The sequence below is a fragment of the Phalacrocorax aristotelis genome, chromosome 15 (genome assembly GCF_949628215.1).
Source record: "Phalacrocorax aristotelis chromosome 15, bGulAri2.1, whole genome shotgun sequence".
Classification (NCBI taxonomy): Eukaryota; Metazoa; Chordata; class Aves; order Suliformes; family Phalacrocoracidae; genus Phalacrocorax; species Phalacrocorax aristotelis.
In genome coordinates this window covers 6,727,111-6,748,028 of record NC_134290.1, presented here as the reverse complement: position 1 = coordinate 6,748,028, position 20,918 = coordinate 6,727,111, and the positions used below count along the sequence as shown (strand labels likewise).

Here is a 20,918-nt window from a genome sequence, read left to right as displayed (position 1 = left end):
AAAGCACAAACCCAAAATGCATCCAAATGGGACACAACTGTAAACCAAACAGACACTGATGTGGGGATCATTGGAAATGAGTCAGCTGTCACTACTTCTTCTGCTTTCCAACTGTCTCAATATTATGAGTTAAACACATACCAATCTCAGCAGCACATGTTTACAGCACTCCACGAACACAATTCTGCCAGTGCCTTTTTGAGACTGCCGGGTAATTTCACAAAACAGTAAGCTCAGATCGAGTTCAGGATGAAGAGTGAGTCCTAATGTAAGTCCAACCTGACTGCCGACTGTAGGCTTGCTGTGCCAGATCCACCATTTTGGCTACCAGTAGCAGCAACTCACCTTCATGCTCAAAATCTGTTACAGATACTGCCAGTATTTCAGTAACACTTACAAGGTCTGCATTAGCCAGACTGCATCCCCAAATCCCTTGTCTCACTGGATGACTCAAGCTCGTCTTTCCCCAATGGCAATGCCCCTTCGGAGCTCAGTGATGCTCCAAAGGAACTTCCAGACTCTGATGCTGTGCTCAGATAAACAGGATCAAACACCACGTTCCCCAGAAGTTTTTGGAAGAGTAGTATACATTTTTTCAAATTGTTTTGTATCTTGTATCATCACTTATGGATAATTGGTGGTGTGGTTACAAAAATATTTATGGATAGCAGCAAAACAACCAGAAAGGAAAAGAAAATCATTGTGCAGTTACCCCAAGGGAATAAAAACCCTCAGGAGATAAATTAAACCTCAGACCCCATGCATTTATCTACCTCCTAGCTGCAAAACCACATGGATCACTCTGACATTGCTTCCCTCCTTGGAGACTAGGGCAGTGAAACAGAGAAATTATCTTCCAGATACATGTCCATCTCGAGTCATGACATGTCTTTCTCCTCTTTCTTATTAACTTTCTTCTCTTGTGTAGGAGATCAATGCACGGCTCATTTTATTTTTTTCTGGTTTGGCGAGAAGTTTACTTTCCTCCTTCTTTGCAACCTGGCCAGGTCAAATATGGCCATGAATCTGCTTTTATTTTGCTGTCTGCACCTTTTTAGAAAATGCCATGGGTTATGGACTGCGAGGTTTTTGTGTGCTGAAGCAGTGTCTCAAAGATTTTGATCTGTCTCCAGTTTGCCACTGCATGAAGACTCTGGGACTGTACAACTTGTTTAGCTCTTACAAGATTAAGTTAATGTTAATGTAAACAATCTCCAGGGACTGTAGAAACGCACAACTAATTTATGTAGCAGGTGACTGGCAGTTTTGGAGACAGATTTCCACTAAAAGGTGGGAAAAAAGCATCTTGTGTTCTTTAGGAGACTGACACAACAGCCATCCTGTTAAAACAAAGAACAAAGAATCCAACTGCCCCAATACACAGCAAAAATCCTGAGATCTCCTCTCTAGCTGCCAGTGTTCTGGGCAAGCTCTTTTCTGGTAGTACAGGTGACAAACTTCTCCATCTAGGTTGGATACAATGCCAGTAATAGCACTTAGGCCTGAAGCCATTATGCAAATATAGACAATTATTGGGAAATGAATTCCATTCATAAATTGCATATAAATGTTTAGCCAGCTGCCAAGAATCTTCCAAGCAGCACACCGATATACAGATCCTTGATTTTTTTTGGTCTTTTTTTTATTATTTTAATAAGCTTTCTTGGCTAATGACTCTGAGCTGAAATCATGCTAGGCCCAGCCGGTATCATTCTGCATATTTTTTCTTGACATTTTTAAAACTGTCACAATTCTTTTATCTCAGATGTTCCTGGACAAGCAGGAACAATGACTGCTTTTCAGGATTTTGTATGCTTGAATGGGAACACATTATTTCTGTTCAAACTTTCTGCTATTTAAGCCCTTGCACAGCCCAGCCCAGAAATGCCAGCCGTGTTCCCCAAGTGCAGCCCGCAGATACCCAGTGCTCCCCTTACAACACAGCTCAGACTCATCCATGAGGAACCACAGAAAGTCTGTTTACACAAACACAGCCGTTCGCTGCTCCGTGCTGCGGCTGCACCAGCCCTATCTCTGTACCCAAAGCAGAGAAGCCCCAAAGCCTGCAAGGTCCTGCCAGAGAAGAGGGTTATTGCAGAAGGGAAACGCTTCCCTGCTCCCAAGAGCAGAGTGGGCAGCCCCATGCCAGAGGGCTGAAGCAGTCCTCTTGACAGAGTGTAAGCCAGAGAGGCAACACCATCTCATTGCTGTGATTGTCCCAGCTCACGTCTCTTCTCACAGTGACCGAAGGCGGGAGAGCTGCTGTCTCTCTTGGAGGAGCTGGATGACAGCAGCAAGCCTTGGCCAGGCCTCAGAGGTCGCACATGAAGTGCACAGCGCTGACTCCTGACTCATAACCCAGTGCTCGTACTAAGCAGCTTGGCAGTGGCTCTTCAAAACAATTCTTCAAGCTGGCCCGAGCCCAGAATCAGGCTCCAGGAGCAGGAGGCCGGGCTGGGGAGCCCGGCGCATGCATGCCCTGGACTAGCAATGCCAGAGCACCAAGAAGCAATGATAAGCCTAGCACTGTGCACTACTGATTTATTAGGAGACACCTTTTCCCAAATGTTCACAAACCATTTTTTTTCTGGTACGCAGTGAGGGAGCAGGGGGAACCTTAGGCAGAGCTTTCTCTTTAGTTCCCTAAAGAAAGGTAAAACTGGGAGAACATGTTACTACAACCCGAGCCCATCCTGCCTTGCAAACCTTTCAGGACACATTCAGCACCCCAGCACAGACACGTATTCTCTAATTTACTTTTAAATCAGTGAACATAACAGAAGCAATCTACCAGGCCTGAGTCCAGAACCTCTGATGGCTTCCAGCTCCTTTCCAGCATCCAATGCTCCCGTGAAGGAAAAAGCACAGAGGGACTCACCACCTGTGCTGAGCACACGTGTCTGCAGCCCTCTCAGAGCTTCAAACCCAGCAAGCTGACTGCAACCAATTTTGTTACTGGTACTGGCGACATAACACAACCAAGTGTCATGTTCTCCCTATCCCAAGGGGAGAATTAATTTGCCTGTGAGAGACTGGTGCAAGCCCTGGGGAAAGCAACTAGGAAATCTGGTACCATTCTGCATAGTTGAAACACCTAATGGGAAACTTCAGGTTTGGGGTTACGTTATTGCAGTCTGATGGAAAATTCCCATCTTGTCAGATTAAGGTGTGAGCATCAAGGGCAGAAAGCTGAGGACACTGCTGGGGAGTGGGCTACAAAGCACAGCTTGGTTTTACTGCTGCCTTCTGCACAGCAATGCTCTAACTCACGCCAGTGCAGCGTCAGCTATGCAGCTGTATTTGCTGCCTACGGTAGCTATTACAAAAGATGAACAAGGATTAATTAGGAGAGCTGAACAGCTTCCCAGTTGCCCACAGAACCCTGAGCACAAATTGATTCAAGGATCAATGCCATAATTTCCTCTTTCTTGGCCAACATCATTACCAGGAACACCAGGTTCGGGTGTGCACTGCCCCTGCAGACTGTGGGTCGTGCACAGAGTGGGATCTGCAGGGTGGTAGCCTCTAACACAGGCTGCTAACAGCTCCTGAGGGCTGGGCCAGCACCGTTAGTACTTTCACCATTGAAGCTGGGCAAGGAAGAGGACATTTGTCGACGGCCCTGGGGACTCAAGAGTGTTTGACTCTCAATTTTCAGTGCTCAATAAAAAGCAAAACGGTTTAAAAAAAAGACTAAAACATGGTATCACCTAAAAGAGCCAGTGGCTCCACTCACACCAGTTTTGGAGGCTCGTTAACAAATCCGCCTACACCTACATTTAGGTCTCCTTTGCACTAGTAGTAAACTAGATCTGCAAACTGCTGGGGTGTTACTAAACCACCCGAAGTAGAACAATTTATGACTAAATAGCAAGCTGCACTTCTAACAAGCTATACTGTCGCCACATCCTTTACCCTGTATGCTTTGTTCACAAATAACATACAAGGATGGGGACAGCCCCAGCTCTGCTTTTCAGACAGACGCATTCAGAGAAAAACTTGTAAATATCACCACAGAAACTATAGTTGCACTCATCCAATCAATAAATCAAACTAAATACCATGAGAGATCACGAGACTGAGTATAAACAAGCAAAACAGACTGACTGTGATAAATCCAAAAGATGAAAAAAATGAGGAAAATTAGTTGGGGGCCCTATCTGAGTAACGGATTGGAGTAAGGTTCTTCCCTCTTTGCTGAAATTCATCAGATTAATTAACTGTAAATTAGTTACTCAGTTATAGCCCCAAGGGAACATATTTGGAGGGGGGTGGAATTCCTATGGTATTTGCAGTTTTTCGTAAGTAAAACTTTGAAAGGGAATTAATTACACTGGAAACTGTAAGGAGGATGAAATCTGCCCATATACAGTCAGACAAGGCATCTGCCTCCTCATCCAATCTATAGATTCATTACACAGCCTATGGGTTCAAACCTTATTTGCATGTGCATATAGAATTACTTGGGAGAAAAATAGCCATGGATACAAAAATAAAGCAATTTTATTGTTGCTGCAGTGAAAATTTGCCCCTACTCTGACTCTCATTTCTCAGACTTCTCAGACAACTAGCTCATCCCAGACTGTTATAAATTGCTTTCAGGTGGGAGAGCGGGAACCAGGATGTTACAACCCCTCCACCCAACTTACCGGGTATAGTAGGAATCGACACCCAGAGCCTCCCGCACACTTGAGATGTACTGTTCCAGTGCGGAGTTTGTTATTGTTTGCAGGGTCACGCTGTTGGCTTCGTGGAATTCCCCAGCATTTTCTGTCAGGCTGTCACCCAGGTAATACTCATGAAATTTCAAAATTCCTGCAAGGCACAGGATCACGAGGTTATTTTTGCAGGGTAGGAAGAGTGCTGCCTGCAACTGTCTAGGAAGGTAGCACAGCCCCTAGCATTTGGCATTTCCAGTACAACTAGGGCAAAGCATTCCGTACCACGACTCCACAGGGCTTTTCCAGCATTCTGTATGACAGCCTTGCTTTAAAAATCTGTTTTTGTACTTTGCAGATGATGGCTCAGAGGTACAAAGGCAGAGCAGTGCTTTTATGAGATGCTCGGAATGTATTTGCTACTGCAGCCATCTCATATAAATTATAAAATAGATCTTTCATACAAGCACCTACCAGAGTAATTCGCATTTCAATAGATGCACATGAAAAATACCTGCTAATAGCCTCTGATCACATAAATTGAACACACAAGGTTCAAATGCCGAAGAGCGTTATTACTACCACAGAACCTCCTCACATCACACAAAGATTTTTCATTTCACTCATATGCATGAAAACACGTTCTATACAAAGAAAGGAAAAGATGGATTAATGCATAGTAAAATATTAAAGACAGCATTTCGCAGTGGGTGAACCAGATAAAGGACACTCACTGTTTTGTTAAGAATTCAAGTATTACTGCAGATAAAACCTTCCTCCATTCAGGCTGACATATCCTTCCCGATATAATTAATTCTACAGCCTGTGATCAACAGTAAAAGGCTGCTCTGGATGCTCTGTTTGCCCTAATAGCATAAATTATTAAACCAGTTAAGAAGAGTGGAGGAATAAAGAATAAAGCAACTCCTTCTGCAGCAACAGCAGCAAATACAGAAACAGCAAAGAGGCTCTAAGGGTACCATCTCAGTGGGATAACGAGGATCCTGGGCTGCCACTGTAGCTACTCTCTCGGTCAGCACTAATCAAAAGGTCACCGTGGCTGGGCTGGAGTCACAACTGAAGAGCTCCCCCAGCAAAGCTGCTCGAGTGGAAGCACCACAGTCCCTCTCCTTCCCAACACCTGACAGTGCCTTCAAGTACAAACCCATGTACTTGAAGAGTGCAACTGCTTTTCTACTAGAGCCAGTTCGGGCAAGGAGGAAACTGGTCATGAAGGCTAGTGGCAAGCCCTGTGCTTCTGATGCAAATAATTTTAGTAAGCCCAGCTTGATATCAATACTGTAGAATTACCAGCATTTTACTGAGCAAACTACAGGTCTGAGGAGCAAATTAGTGACTGGATGCATAGCAGGACAACACCATCTTACACACGCAACATTGCAGAACGCCCCCAAAAAGCATATCTTCCAATCACTGTCATCCCATCTGAAGTCAGGCATGTGTGAATGTCTGCCTCCCTTCCTGAAGCATTTTTGCTGCATTCTGAATAGTGCTTTTTATCTCTTTAGCTTTGTCATGATGAAGGGCTGCAATTATTAAATTATATCCAGAAAGAACTCATGAAAATTTACAGTCATCGCTTTATTAGATAATGAACAACAGCTGTCTGCAAAAAGCAATCCTCTTCAAATTAATCCTCCTTGCTCCTCTGTGATAAGTGTTTCCACATTCATATGAGGAGAATTCAGAGGATCAGGCAGTTCAATGGCGTATCAAGAAGTGGGGACGCCCTTCTGTTTTCTGCAATCCACTTCACTGAATAAATGTCAAAAGCTTTTGGAAGGATAAAGCACAGAAATATAATTAAAGTAGGGATTCTTATGCATAGAAGAATCTCATAGAGCCAACATACTTGAAATCTCATTACTGCTCTGCTCTGCCCTGTGGGAAATAGATACTGATTGGAGGCTGAAAAATGGATACATTAAACACGTGAAACATTTCCATCTCCAGGTGAACATCAAAGCCCTGAATAAGCACTTCTACGTCACTATTGCTGTGGCTATGCTACAGTTTTCAGTCTATTCAGCTCTAAGAAAGGATTCCCTCATACATTCACTCTGGTCCCACATTCATTCCTAGCTACAAATGGTACAACGCAATTCTCCCTTTTTAAGGCTTGTTCACAGGCTCTCATCTCCAAAAAGAACCTCACCTGCCCCAGGAGCCAGCAGCCAGCTGTACAGATAGCCTGCAGCCAGCGAGTAGTAGAGAACAAGTCCCCTCTGGCCATTCACTGTCTCTAGGACCTGGTCAATGGTCACTGGAGAATAGGGATCAGAGTCCTGCTGCCCAGTCTGGCGTTCCACAAGCAGGTCAGCAAATGCCCTTGTTCGTCCTCTCTCTGCTACTGCCAAAGCTTCATCATGGTGACCTGAAAAGAAAAAGCCATCTCTCAGACCTGACACCAATGTGGTCTCAGTGCAACATGCAGGAACAGCTGCTATCCCAACCCAAACTAAAACCAGGGAAAGAGTAGTCTCTACACTGGAATACAGTCCCACAGATCCTCTTGGCTGCAGGCAATAACATGATGTATGAGAAAATGGGCCACAGAAAGGCAAATGAATGGAGGAAGGAAGAAAGAAGATCCAAAGGTGCCTGAAACCAAAAGCAGGAGACCCTTATTTCTGTCCTGGCAAATAAACACTGTACTGCCTTGGACGCATGAGGAGAGAAGGATATATCATGAACTGCCTCCCTGCAGCTTCAGCTGAACTCTTGGCATGAGCCTGGAGTTCAGACTCGGCACACGATGGCATCTCTTACCGAGACTGACAAGTACTCGCTGCAGGGCCTGATAGGAGGATGTCTGCAGGTCGAAGAGTGACAGCTTGTAATCTGTGCTCAGCTGCACTTCATGTCGGATGGTTTCAAACAGTGCCGAGGCCCGGTACAGCTGGGAGGGAAAACAGCCACAGTGACTTCCTTACAGACGCAGCACAAAGCACTGGCTGGGAGAGCAGGAGGTTCCAGGGCTAACATACCCTCAGGCAGGGGAGGTCTGCCTCAGACAGCCCCTCAGGATGGCAGCATCCCTGCCAGAGGGGAGGTGACTTTGGATGGAGCAGGAAGGCACATGGGCCCGAGTAAATTCAGTTCATTGCGCACCCTCCCCCAGGATGCACCAGACATTTCCTCCCCTCAGGACGGGAATGACCCAAAGGGCTCAGAGGACACAAGCCCACCAGCACAGGGCAGACCACGGTATACCTGGTGCTGAGACTCTTCCAGGTTTCCACTTGCCCAAAGGGAGAGGCCAAGGCCATGGCGGATTTTGGCTTCATCTTCTCTGCGTCCCAGCTGCTCTGCCAGCCTCAGTCCTGAAAAGAAGTCAGAGTGAGAGAGGGCTAAAGGGGAGAAGGGGCTTCAGCAGCTGAGTGGAGCAATTCTGCCTCAGCCGCCTGTCGGGCTGTCAGCTCAGGGGGACCCCGGGCCTCCAGGGCTCCTATGGCAGGCAGAGACAGCCACGGAGCTGCCGAGTGGTGGAACGCCAAGCAGGCAGTGCTGGGCAGCTGCTGCTGATACTTGAATCGGCACCAGCAAGAGAGTTGCCTCAGCAAGACAGACGTTTCCATGGACCAAGACCTCCCTAAGTGAGATTAAGGTGCAGCCCCCATGAGACGCTCAATAAGCCCCTATCAGGAAGTTTGATGTTTAAACCTTAAAAGTCACACAAACAAAATCACACTGAGCTGCCAAACACTGCCAGAAAGACACCTCTTGCCACATTACTGGCTCATTTCCCACCAGCTATCCCCAGCCTTCTGGCAGGCTCCGCATGGTTTATGTACTGAGGCAGAGCAGAGGGCAGGGTCTGGCATGAACAACCTGGAGCTTGTTTCACTTCTAGCAGCACCATCTGTGTCGTCCCCCCTTCCACCATGCTCCAAACCTCTCACCCCGCATGCCCTGCTGACAACAGGGATGCCTCCTCTTAGGCACCTCAGGTTTCCCACAGACTGGGGAGCGGGGGCCCTGGCCACAACCATGCAGCTCAGCAGCAGCTAGCATTTGCAGGCTTTTCAGGAATTCTGTCACACCAGGAGAAGGAGCTGTATTTAATTTCTCCCCCTCAAACTTAATTGAATTCCCTCAGCACACTGGAATCCTGCCAAGGTCATCTTCAGGAAAACTAGACGAACTGGTGTAATTAATTCTTCAGCTTCCAGCTTCATACACTCCAGCTACGGCGCTCATCTCCATCAGAGAGATACCACCTTGAACAGATGCTGCTTGCATGCTGGAATCTCTTGCAGCAGCACAACTCACAAGCCACCACTGGCCCCAGCGCTCAGCAGCAGTGGGTGGCTTCTGGACACTGAGGGCTGAACCTGTTTCACCTCCCTGTCAAACACAACTTGTTTTTACTCACAGCTTAGAGGACACTCACCACCTGGACTCAATCCCCCTTGAACACAGAGGAAAAGCCAGGTGGCTATCACCAAGGCACACACCTGTTTGCAACCTGCTCTCAGGATCACAGAGATCCATCAAGACCTGATGTGGTTTTCTCAGAGCCAATTCCTGGTATGCAATACTATTTATAGAAAAAAGTTTACACCTTCTAAGCTCAGGGACAAGCTTTATAGACTCTGACAGGTGCAGCCTGGAGTCAAGCTCAGAGCTAGCTGAGATTCCTCCAAGAAGGCACAGACTGTGCTTTGCAATGCTTTGTCTGCAGGACACCAGGAAGGCACTGACTGACATGGTGTGCTGTCCATAACAGTCCGCTTGGACAGCTCCTCTCATGGATGCTCAACAGTAGCTATGGATGTCTGCAAGAGCTCTTGCATCAAAGGCCACTGTCAAACACATCCTCCCAGTGCCACGCTCACAGCACCTCACTTCTGTCCACGTCTTCAGGCCTCCCTCCTATGCCCCCACACCTACCATTACATGCTGTGTTGCATAATTCAGCCTCTTACCTTCCTGCAAGTACATCACAGCCTGAGAGTAGTTCTGCAAGGCGTGGTGAGTCCTTCCCAGGCTGCTGTAAGACAGAGTTTTGGCTACAAGGTCATTCATTTGTGCTGCAATGCTGAGGTGCTGCTCCTGATAAACTACCGCCCTCTCGTAGGTGCCCAAAGACTCGTAGGTCAGGCCCAGGTTCCCATAGGCCCGGCCTTGGCAAGTGGGGTTGTTGGTCTCCTCCGCAATCTGCAGGTCTAGCTGGTGATACTGCAGGGCTGTGTCATACTCTCCCATCTGCTGGTAGACCCCACCAAGGCCGCAGGCAGCATCACTCTCCAGAGCTCGGTCCTTCATCTCTCGAGCAATGTTCAGCTGGCGCTCCAGGCAAGAAATGGCTTGTTCGTAGTTCCCCAGCTGGCTGTGCAGGCTCCCCAGCTCCCCGTAGGCCTGGGCTTTGTTAAACGCCTCCCCCAGCTCATGTGCCACCACAAGCCTCTTCTCAAAGCACACCAGAGCCTGCTGCAAACTTCCCATAGCCCTGCAAGGGAAGAAAACAACAGCATTTATTTTGCCAGTATTTTCCTGAAAGAAGATGTTTTGTCATTTCCTCTAGGTGCCAGCTCAAACTTCTCAGGCAGAGACAAACGCTCCCCCCAGTAAAAATATATGACACCTTTGTATCATCCCCCTTCTTCTGCCACTCTATAAACTTTTCCTCTCAGGTCAGAGCAACATCAGCTTCATTATTTAGCTGGTAGCACAGTCCCCAGCACCCAGAGGACTCGGTTACTTGCTCCTGTGCCACATCCCCGTGCATGTGTACAACGGCCACACAAACACAACCCATCAGTATCACAATGCACCCATTTGTACTTTACTGTCTGTCATTAGAATACATGTCCAGTGCTCCTTACCTGTGCCCATTGCCCAAGCCCCGGTAGGCCTTTGCCTGATCTTGCATACGGTTCAAGCTCTGAGCCACAGACAGGTACTGTTCATAATACTTTATAGCTTCCTCAAAATCTCCCAGAGCCTCGTAACAATCTCCCAGGTTCCCATATGCTCGCCCCCGATCTAACACAGATTCATTTCCGCTGAGCTGCTGCAGCATGGCCAGCTGCTGTTCAAAGTAGCCAATAGCTTCCTCCATGACATTCATGTTCATCTTGGTAATGCCCATGTTACCATAGACTTGGGCTTCTATGCTGGGGTCCTTCAACTTCTGCCCAAGCTCCAGCTGCTCTTCATAACACTTGAAGGCCATGGTGTACTTCCCAAGTGACATATACACTGCAGCAAGGTGACCATGTGCTCTGCATTCACCCGGCATATCTCCCAGCTCCTGGTACACCTCCAGCTCCTGCGTGTGGTAACCTAAAGCCTTGTCACACTTCTGTATCATTCTGTAGGCAGAGCCCAAGGCTGCATAGGCACTGGCTTCCAGTCTCCTGTCTTTAACATGATGGGCTAAGCTCAGTTGCTGCTCATAAAATTTTATTGCACCATTTACGTCTTTTTTACAGACAAAAATATCCCCTAAGTTCCCCAGAGCTCGAAATTTAGCCTGGGAATTGTTCAGAGACTGGGCCAGGGACAACAAGTACTTTTGACACTCCTCTGCTTTGCTGAAGTCCATCAAGGCTTTGAAGGCCAGGCCCAGGTTGCAATAGGCTTTGGCTTGGCTCAGCTTGTCATGAAGATCCTTTGCTAAGGCAAGATCCTGCTCGTAGTACTTAACAGCTTCCTCGTAGTTCCCAAGGCAGTAATGGGCATAGCCAAGGTTATGGCAAACTTTCCCCTCCCCTTCCATGTCCTGCAGCTCTGGGGACAAGCGCAGGTACTGCTCATAGTACGGGGCTGCCTGCACGTATTCTCCTCGTGAGCAGTGGAAGTTGCCCAAATTGCTGAGGGCCCGTGCTTCACTCTGGATGTCTCGCAGCTCCCTGGCAATGTTGAGATGATTTTGGTAGTGCTGCAGGGCACGGTCATGGGCACCCAGCGCCTGATAGGCAACTGCTAAGTTCCCGTGTGTAGAAGCCTGAGAGGCACGGTCATTTACTTCCATAGAAATCTGCAGCTCCTGCCGATGGTACTTGACAGCCTGGTCATACATGCCAAGAGCGTTATAAGCATTGCCCATGTTGCCATAGGCCCGGCCCTGGGCCGCATAATCGCTTAGCTCCTGAGCTATGGACAGATGTGTCTTATGCAGCCGCAGCGCAGTGTCGTAGTCACCTTTCATCTGGTGAATGATTCCTGAAAAATAACAGAAACGGGCTCAAGAAAAACATTCCTCTATACTAATCCTTCTGTCACACCTTGCCATGCCAGGTCTTTCCTGCAGCCCGGCCCTCAGCAGCTCATGGCCTGGCCCCTTCCCCAGGGTCTCTACACCAGGCAACCCCATCCCTTCCCCACAGCACCCTGATGCATCCCTGGCACAGCTGACGTAGCACAGACCTTCTCAAGTGGACTGCTTCCTCACTCCTAGCAGGCAAAACATGGAGAAAGTTTTATACTACACATGAAGCACACATTCACTGCAACAACTGGGCAGTCTTGCCTTATAAAAAGCACATTTTCTTTTTTAGGTATGCTACTTTGTTTTTTCAGCAGTGATACCTGGTGACTCCAGAGCTCATACGCAACACACTGAGCAAGAAAGCATTTGTACTTGTTATGAAACATGGGAACAGGAGCTCTGAATCTGCTAATGTTACAACTGTGCTTCATTTAAACTCCATGGCTCCTTTGCAAACACTCGTGAACAGGCCTGGAGATCCAGGAGGCACTGAAGGAGGCCCTCCAAACACAGTTACCTGATCCTGCAGATTCGTCACAGTTACTTGATTAAGTGAAGACGACTTCAGGTATTTCCCTGCCCCTAAAACAAAACAGCTTTCAACTTCCATCTCCGTATCACAACCAATGTGTTGAGGGAAAAGAGACGTTGAGCGTCAGGAGGCAGCTGCCTTCCCCAGTCACCAGCAAGTGCAGCACGCTGTGATCAGACCCTGTGCATCACCCTCATCTTGGTTTGCACTTTGAAAGAGAAATCTGAAGACACAGGCTTTCCAAGAGAACTTGGAACATGAGGGCTGAAATTTGCTTTCCTGAGGGAATTTGGACCTCGCAGATTCATTTTTTAACTCATGTGGGATTGAAAACCCACGTTCTATTATGTCAGCACAAAGCATTCTGGCTGGAACTACCTGTATTTCTAGCAAAGCAAGTAATTCAAAAATTCCGCTCACCTTCCTACTGACATGAGGCTTCAGGAGAAGGCAATTTAGGAAACATGGTCAGAGCAAAACAGGATCAAAGCAGCAAACGCTTGGCTGCTGCTGATAGTTCATTTCTCTCCCCCCACACTGCAATCATGATCAAAGCTAGAGCTCATGCCAGGAGGGACTGGCTCCCTGGCATCTTAGTCCAGCTCCTGGCCAAATCCTTCCTCAGCTCCAATGAGGCTGTGGCTCTAATTGATCAGCGTTAGCTATTTTATCTCTGGTGATGCATTCCCTCCAGTGAGATGAGGGAAGGTGGTGGCAGGAAGGATGAGGTGAACTAAGCTAAGTGACCCCACGTGAGTATTTGGCCCTCCTATCTGGAGACACGGCCAGTGCTGGGGCTCAGTGGAGAGCCGCGCTGCCACACACAGCAGAGCGCTCACAGGAAAGACCACCGATTTCTGCAGAAAAACCACAAAGTAATTACAAGGGGTGGAATTGGGTTGGATACAAAGCTAAATGACCTAGAAACTGCAAAAAACAGTCATTGTGAAAGCATCCCATTGCTTCAGAACTTAAAATGATGGGATTACTTAAATGTCTCCCCTGGAAATGGCAAGAGATGTCCAGGATGGAAGCAGGCAGAATCAGCACTGCCCCAAGGAGCCCACGCTCCCAGCCCTGTCTCCCAAACACTGTCCCCCTCCCAGCCAGCCCCTCAGGGTGCCTCAGCTCCAGCACCGGGGCCCTGCCAGGCTCTGCCCAGTGAGACGTAACACAGTGGGTCTCACCTGTGAGAAAGCTAAATACACCTCTCTCTGAAAACCACTTCTGAAAACCCAGAGTTCCCAGAATAAACGGACAAGCAAGCTTTTCCTAATCTCTTACTGCTAAATGGACAGACTCCTCAAGGAGACAGGACATGCCATTGCTCTCCACCAGCACCACCCTCCACCTCCTCCGAGCAATCAGATGTGGGAAAGCACTCAGCTTGAAGTGACCGTAAAAGGGAAAGAGAGGACAGAAAACACATTAAAAGCAAGTTTGAGTTCAGCTGACTGCCTCGATAACTTGTCCTTTGATCAGAATCCTCTTGATTAAGAGTCAGAAAGTAGAAAAGAAGACAAATATTAAAAATTTTTAGTGGTGACTTTGGCACAAAGGAAGCAAGTACTACTTGAGATGTACCGATGAAGCCCAGTTAAGAAGCACTGCTGACACAGAGGAGGATGGGATTATTATGGAGGAAGGATTGGACAATCTTGTGTACCAGAACAAGAATGGGGCGATGAAAATCAGCAATAAACTACGCAAAGATGTGCACTTGAAGACTACAAGGGCAGGGAGTCATCAACTGGAAATGAGAAGAGAAGGAGCTACCCAGTGAATTGACGTATTTCCAGTACAGAACGACAAATGCAATTCCTATTGGATGCAGAAGAGTTAATCACTTTTCAGACCAATGCTGGTGTAGCCACAGAAGGGCATCAACCTTAGAAATTATTTTCACCACCTGAGTGCCAAGGGTCCATGAACAGCCCTAGAGTAGGAGAGTGAAGCAAACAAAACATTACTGTTAAAATGGCATGTGGTTAGTTTATGAATAATGGTATTACCATTACATGGCATGTGCAATAACATGAGACTGGATTCAATGCCTCAGAAGGCATCTTCCACTTCTTTTAATTTGATCATAGATTCCCCATGTAACTCTGAGCTTCTACAGCTTTTCTGGGAGAGCATCTGAGGCCAGCAGCAACCACTCATGGGCCAAGGAATTACACTGGGAACATGGACATCCTGTATTGTTGGAGCACACACCACCTCAAAAACACATTGCCTCCGTGAGTTGCAGCTTGCATGCCATGGTGCTGCACAGCACACAGAACATTTGCTCTTAGGCCACCCTCCAAAAACCCTTACACCACCAAGTCATTACATCACCAATAATATCCTAGGCAGAAGTGGCTGCTGCAGGACATGAATGAAGCAAGTCATCAGCAAGACTCTCTATAAAAGCACATTCACAGATCATTTCCGTATGCTTCATTAATCCCAAGTGTGTCATGCTGAGAAATAAAAACATAGCCTTACTTCTCAAGGAACAGAGTAGGAAAAATGTCACCAGGAAACTGGTAGGAGCTACCAGCCACAACTTGCTGAGGTTTGCAGATACCAACAGGCTGAAATACAGAGTAAGAGAACAGGCAGAAGGAGGACTGGCTGGAAGGTCAGATACCTGGAAGAACTCAGAATAGCATGCAGATCTTTCCTACCGCAAGGCTGGACACACCCACCCACCCAGATCTTACAGTGACTACAGGGACACAGTCTGTCAGAGATGCACAGGCTCCACAGACTGCCTGCTACTATCTACTGAGCCTTGCTGCCCTAGCGCCTGGAAACAAGAGCAATCACCTAGTTCATTCCCCTGCTTTGTTGCTGCTATTCAGTGGGTTCCCATCATCCTTTCTGTACAAGCTGCCATCCCTCCCCTAACAGCCAAGCATCCTGCTCTTTCCCTCCCTCAAGTGGCAACGGTGTTTTCCCATCCTCAGTCTATCCTCAGCTATAGACTTAGAATTCTTGATAAAACCGGAGACAGCCTTGGTCCTGGACTGCAGACGTATGGCTTGCTCTGAGGGGATGCTGACTCTACACCTTGCTACTAGTTTCACGTATGCTTATCTGCGAGCCATGTCAAACATGAGCTGTTTCATATTCTTTCCCATGTCCTGCATGATGCAAGCTCCTTAGCTGCAATCTTTGGCAACAAAACGTCAAGAAACAGAACAGAAGCCTCTTAGGAAAGAGAGAGGCTTATTTTGGGCTGCAAGGAATTCTGCTCATCTGGAACATGCAATAATTTAATACCCATCTCTCCAAATCTAGATCAGTTTTCAAGTGGATATCTTAGAAACCAAGATGACATCCAAGCAGGTCTGGCCTGTCATTTGGTGCTTCTGTTGTCCACATGACACTGAGATGGGAAAATTTAGGCTGAGAAAAACATCTGCAGAGCTGCCTGCCTGCTAGAGGTGTTGGAGCAGCATGGAATGCAAGTTCCTGCGTTTAGCACCTAGTACCTTAAAAAAATATATTAAGACATAATGTCAGGAGCCTGGTGTGAAATCCATACTTTAGCTTGTGCCCAAAAAACTCCTTCTAAATAGCTCTTGTACTACTGTATCTATTAGCCATCACAGTCCTCAGGCCAGACCACTGCTGTGTGCAGAGTACAAGATGCTCGATCAGGCTGAGGTTCCTCTTGCTACCCATGGATCACCATGTGAATCCTACTCTGGTCACAAAGTTCCTCTCCTTATTTTTCCATCTGAGCCCTCTTACCCTACCTGGATCAACATCTCTGGTAGCACTGGAGATTATTTTGGCAAATACTCAGCTGACTTGACAGAGGAAGATAAACCTTTGGTACCCCAAGGTCATACAGGAGGCCCTAGTGAGCAGACAGGACGCCACAGCTCAGCCCCAAAGCTAAAGCACCCTGAAGAGGCTCCACTTCACTGTGAGGAATAAGAAAAGTCAGTCACAGTGGTCACCATTAAAATGCCATTGACAACTCAGGAGCTGTGTCCATGGGAGCGGTGGATGAAAGACGCGGATGCTAGTCAGAAGTCCTCTGCTCACTGTAATTACCCCTCTTCTTCAACATGGAGGAACTTACCATGGAGTAAGAGTGCTGGGGATGCTGAGCCAACTCAGACTCTCTCCCACTGCCACTTAATACTATACTTGATAAAAAATGAAGTGTCTGGAGCTGGACATAATAGGAAGTCCTGCCCCAGGACACCAACCTCTCCTGTCCCACATGAAGGAGAAGGAAAGTGGAAGATGGCAAGTCAGACACAGAGCATGGCTTTGAAAGTCAAATGGCAGCCAGAGAAGTAAAATTCATACTAGAGATTAGGGCAACAGGTTACTGAAAGAGCCAGCGCTGCCACTCTCTGGAGAGGCTATCGATGGGTTTCACCCTGGATACTATGTCCACCAGAAAGGCTGCTCTCTGTCACGAGCCCTGCTCAAGCACATTCCCAGAACTTCATCTTAAAAATTAAGGGTGCACTTGGAAAAAGAGGAACCTGATAAGAGACCCCGCACATCACCTCCTGGTATGTTTCCATCATTTGCCAGTGGTAATTACAAAGGACAGCCCAGGAAGGAAAGGTTCTGACTCAGACTCCAAAATCATCACCTACCAAATATATTCTCTCTTTGTGCATTCCTCAACAGACAAAAATGAGGTTCGCAGATGGATGGGAGATGAAGCCTTCACAGTTCTAAATGTTTTAGTCAGCCTCTTTACTGCCAAGAAAGGAGAAAAACAGTGAGCAAATGTTTACCAGGAGATACCCAGGACAAAACCAAGTAGCATAACAGAGAACAAAGCTGTGCTCTCCTCACCCACGGAGCCTGCTATCACATTAGTTTGCCTAAGCTGTCACCCATTTATTGTGGCCACTTAAGGAAGAAGGATCCAGAAACACACCGTCACTTCAAAACATCAGCTTTCTGGCTCATTCTTACACCTATAACCATTGACTTCAAAGTAAAAGGCAGCCTTCTGGTCCAGCAGCTAGACTACATTCTGGAGTAGCACATGAAGGATACAGCAGAACAGCCCAAGACAAGAACCCAGCAGACATGAGGAGAGATGGTCAGAGATAGCCTTTACTGCTTTATACAGTGTAAAGCACCAAAAATGGCACAAATTACATTAATTCACAAGCTTTCTTTCCTTAATGATGAATACAGTTAGAACTGGGTAGAAACCTGTATAAGACATCAGCAAAATAATAATAAAAGTTATATTCTGCCTATACAAATCACTGATTTTTGCATTTCAGGTAACAAATCAGTAAGGTGAGAGAGAAAGTGTCAGACTAACTTTGGAACAGTCTTTGCAGCTCCTATGCTGGAGCCTGGCAGGTGGTTACAGCAGAAGTCAAAGGGACTTCCAGTCTCCCACTAGCATCAGCCAGTGCAGAAAAAGCCTCTGTGTGGTGACGGGGTCACACCTGCACCGTGGCCTCCAACTTAGACTGAGGTAACACCACTCTTGACTGAACCTGCTCTTTCAGAATGAAATACGAACGTGCTGAAAGATAAAACAGAGCACAAGTGGTTCTGAAGCTCACCGATGTGATCGGAGAACCACGTCCCAGCCCCCTCCTCAGTGGGGACAGGACAGCCTAACAGCATCCATCGTCTGACCCGTGCTCTGCTGCGATGCAGCTGGCTGGATGAGCGCGTCTGTGAGCAGTCAGAGATGAGGGAAAGGGGTCTTGGGTGAGTTAGCTAGTCCTTCAGCAATTGGGGAAGAGATGGCCAAACGTAACCAGCATTTTTTGACACCAATGTTTCACGACAAAATATCTGGCACCTCTGGACAACATACCAAGCACTTGAAGACAGGGCATAGCAGTTCTCTTGTAACTGCAAAGAAACGCTAAGCACCAAGGGAGAGACTTTATACTGTGTTTTAATAATAATCTGAAGTGTCCTCTCTTAATCGCAGTGGGAACCCTTAATAGCTGCAGAGGCTGAAAAGCCAGCTCTCTACATGGAGCCTTGGCATTTGGAAACACCATCTGCTTTGCAAAGGTTGACAATCTGAGACTTCTGGTTAAACTCCACATCTCCTTGTTGTGAAGGGCTTGATAACTTGTGACTTGTCCTCAGGCCATTAGCTTCTGCTTACCGAGTCATAGAGTGCATTACATCTCCCTGCAGAGCACTACAGCAGCTGGGCTATGTTATATTCTGTTCTGTCTTGCTCAGCATTAGATAGTACACTTAAGAGAGCTTTCCATCTAAATCAGTGAAAAGCAAACAGAACATTTCTGTTGCTTCAGCAAAGAGGCCAACTCTAACATTCTGGCTTGGCAACACACATTTAGATACATTTTTTTGCCTGTCAGCATGGTTATTTTGATGAGGTTTTGTTTTGCATGTGGATTAGATGAAAGAGACAATTAAGACTTGACTTTTTAATTGGTACTGGATGCATTTTAAACAACAGTAATACACTTTCTCAACAAGAACTGCATGTTCTCTTTCTCCAGTATAACTTAACTCTGACAGAGAAGACATAAAAATATAGCCAAATAACAGCTGAAACGTGAGATCCTGCACTCAGAAGCTAGGAAAACTATTCTAATACGAAGTGTAGGGTGACTGAGTCAGCATACCAACTGAAAGTTATATTTAGGATTAAATCCAATACAGGAAAAACATTCTCTGCTACATCAAAACTCTTTCCTTTATTTTTATTTTTTTAAAGAAAAATTTCTGGAATTATAAGCTGAAAACATAATTAAAGCCAAAGCTGCTGTAAGATTAACAATGGTATTAAGATGAATCTTCTAGTCCCAACTTGATTGATTTTGAGCCAGCAAAACAGTAAGAGAATTAAAACCTCAAGTGAGTACCGTGAAAGGTTGAGGAACAACAGCAACTTGCTTCCTTTTGCAGCAGTGTTTGTTTCATTCTGGGATGAGGCAAAGCAACTACAGTGAATATGAGCACTTGGAGCAAATTGCTAAGCCCATCTCGTCTCAACACTTCTGTACCCGTTTGTTAGGGTTTTTTTATGATGCTGGGTAGCACAGGGACAGACTGCACTGAACATACAGGTAGTTAGAAGAAATGCTGCAGGACTTTAATTAAGCTCCTTCTAGCAAAAAAGGTGTGGTCTGCTCACTGGCAAAGGGCTCACAGAAACAGGAGACAATACAGAAAACTCTAGAAGGCTCACTATCACACTGACAAAGGGAAAAAACCCAAAACTGAGAAATAATTGGGGCAGTTCTCCAGAACGCAGCATGTGCTTCAGAGGGGAGGCGAATAAAAGTGGTTCTGATCTCTGGAGGTTTGTCAGTGCTGCTCAGAGCACGTCCACCCCCGTTTTATAGGTGCTCATGGCTGAACACAGCTTTGCCGCCTCCCAGTAACTATGCCAGCAGAACGGCCTGCACACCCTCTGGTCAGCTTCCACTGGACACAAAACACATTAAGTTAAGCTTCACAGCAAGAGGAACTTTCCCGCAGTCCTGACCATGAGCTGAGAAAGCCAGTGCGTTCCCCAAGCATAGCCAAGGACAATGTCTCCACCTCCACCAGCAAGGACCACAGTTTACACCTCCCCCTGCTCCCCGCCTGGACAATCCAAGATCCTCCAGATGGGCCCCTCTGTCCTTGTCACAAACCAGGGGATCCCTCATGTCTCTGCGTCTCTCAAAGAGCAGCCGCACGCTGGCAGCAGAGATGGGGGATGTAGTCTGTGCTTTGCTAGATGCGTCTGCTGTTGTTCTCTGCAAAAGCCCTTACATAAATATTAGAGGAAGCCAGATGCAAGGCTTCATCCCCCCAGCCCTCTTGCCCATTGGGTGCTCTGTCACACTAACAGAAATGTTATCCCTGCTCACTGCTCTGTAATGCTAAGCATGCCACAGGCTCTTTTGCCTTACACGCCTATTTTGCTTCATACATTTGCCCTAATTTGTGTAAAGGAGGAGACTGGCGACACTAATTAGAAAGCTAGGACTGTTTTGTTTTCTCCAGTTCGTCTTATCTTCTTCATTCGGCTCCTGAAGACTCAGCTATTAAGAGAAATTAAGTAATTCATCAAGCCCTTTTCAATTACCTGCTGTTGATAACATCAGAGTACAATTAGCATCTACAAATGAACCAAGTGCCAACTGCCAAGCAGAAACAGAAGCTAATTTACAGCATGGGGCAGCCTGCAAGAGCTGAGATTCAGGAGCTGCCAGCAAACACGTATTTTGTTATATCAGCAACAGCCCTGTTCTGCCACTCCCAGCCAGCTGAGAACACATCCTTAACAACAGCTGGGATATCAGCAGCGCAAATGCTGTATCCCACGGCAGCGATGAAAACGCATCTTTGGTCGCTTCCACATCTGGCGCTATGAAGAAGCAGGAGTGGACTTCACTTCGATGTAATTCAGTCCTTCCCAGCCCACCAGCAGGATGCCAATGTCTCTCCTTAGAACACGATACTCCTACACTCTATTTTAATCTATACATTCTGAAAACAAACTTACTTAGGATTTGAC

General features: G+C 46.8%; 1 protein-coding gene across 4 annotated transcripts in view; it reads right to left on the bottom strand.

The window, feature by feature from the left end:
* The window catches only part of TTC28 (tetratricopeptide repeat domain 28), a 197,662-nt gene that overhangs the window by 31,483 nt on the left and 145,261 nt on the right, over nucleotides 1-20,918 (bottom strand). For 3 of the 4 annotated variants that reach the window (XM_075110409.1, XM_075110410.1, XM_075110411.1), the window contains 6 exons: nucleotides 10,508-11,849; nucleotides 9,608-10,131; nucleotides 7,893-8,002; nucleotides 7,449-7,578; nucleotides 6,835-7,053; nucleotides 4,650-4,815 (listed from right to left, as the gene is read on the bottom strand). In XM_075110409.1, the coding sequence (XP_074966510.1) occupies nucleotides 4,650-4,815; nucleotides 6,835-7,053; nucleotides 7,449-7,578; nucleotides 7,893-8,002; nucleotides 9,608-10,131; nucleotides 10,508-11,849 (2,491 nt within the window). Of the gene's footprint in view, nucleotides 1-4,649; nucleotides 4,816-6,834; nucleotides 7,054-7,448; nucleotides 7,579-7,892; nucleotides 8,003-9,607; nucleotides 10,132-10,507; nucleotides 11,850-17,040; nucleotides 17,127-20,918 lie in introns of those variants that run through there. The other variant, XM_075110412.1, reaches the window with a different exon arrangement.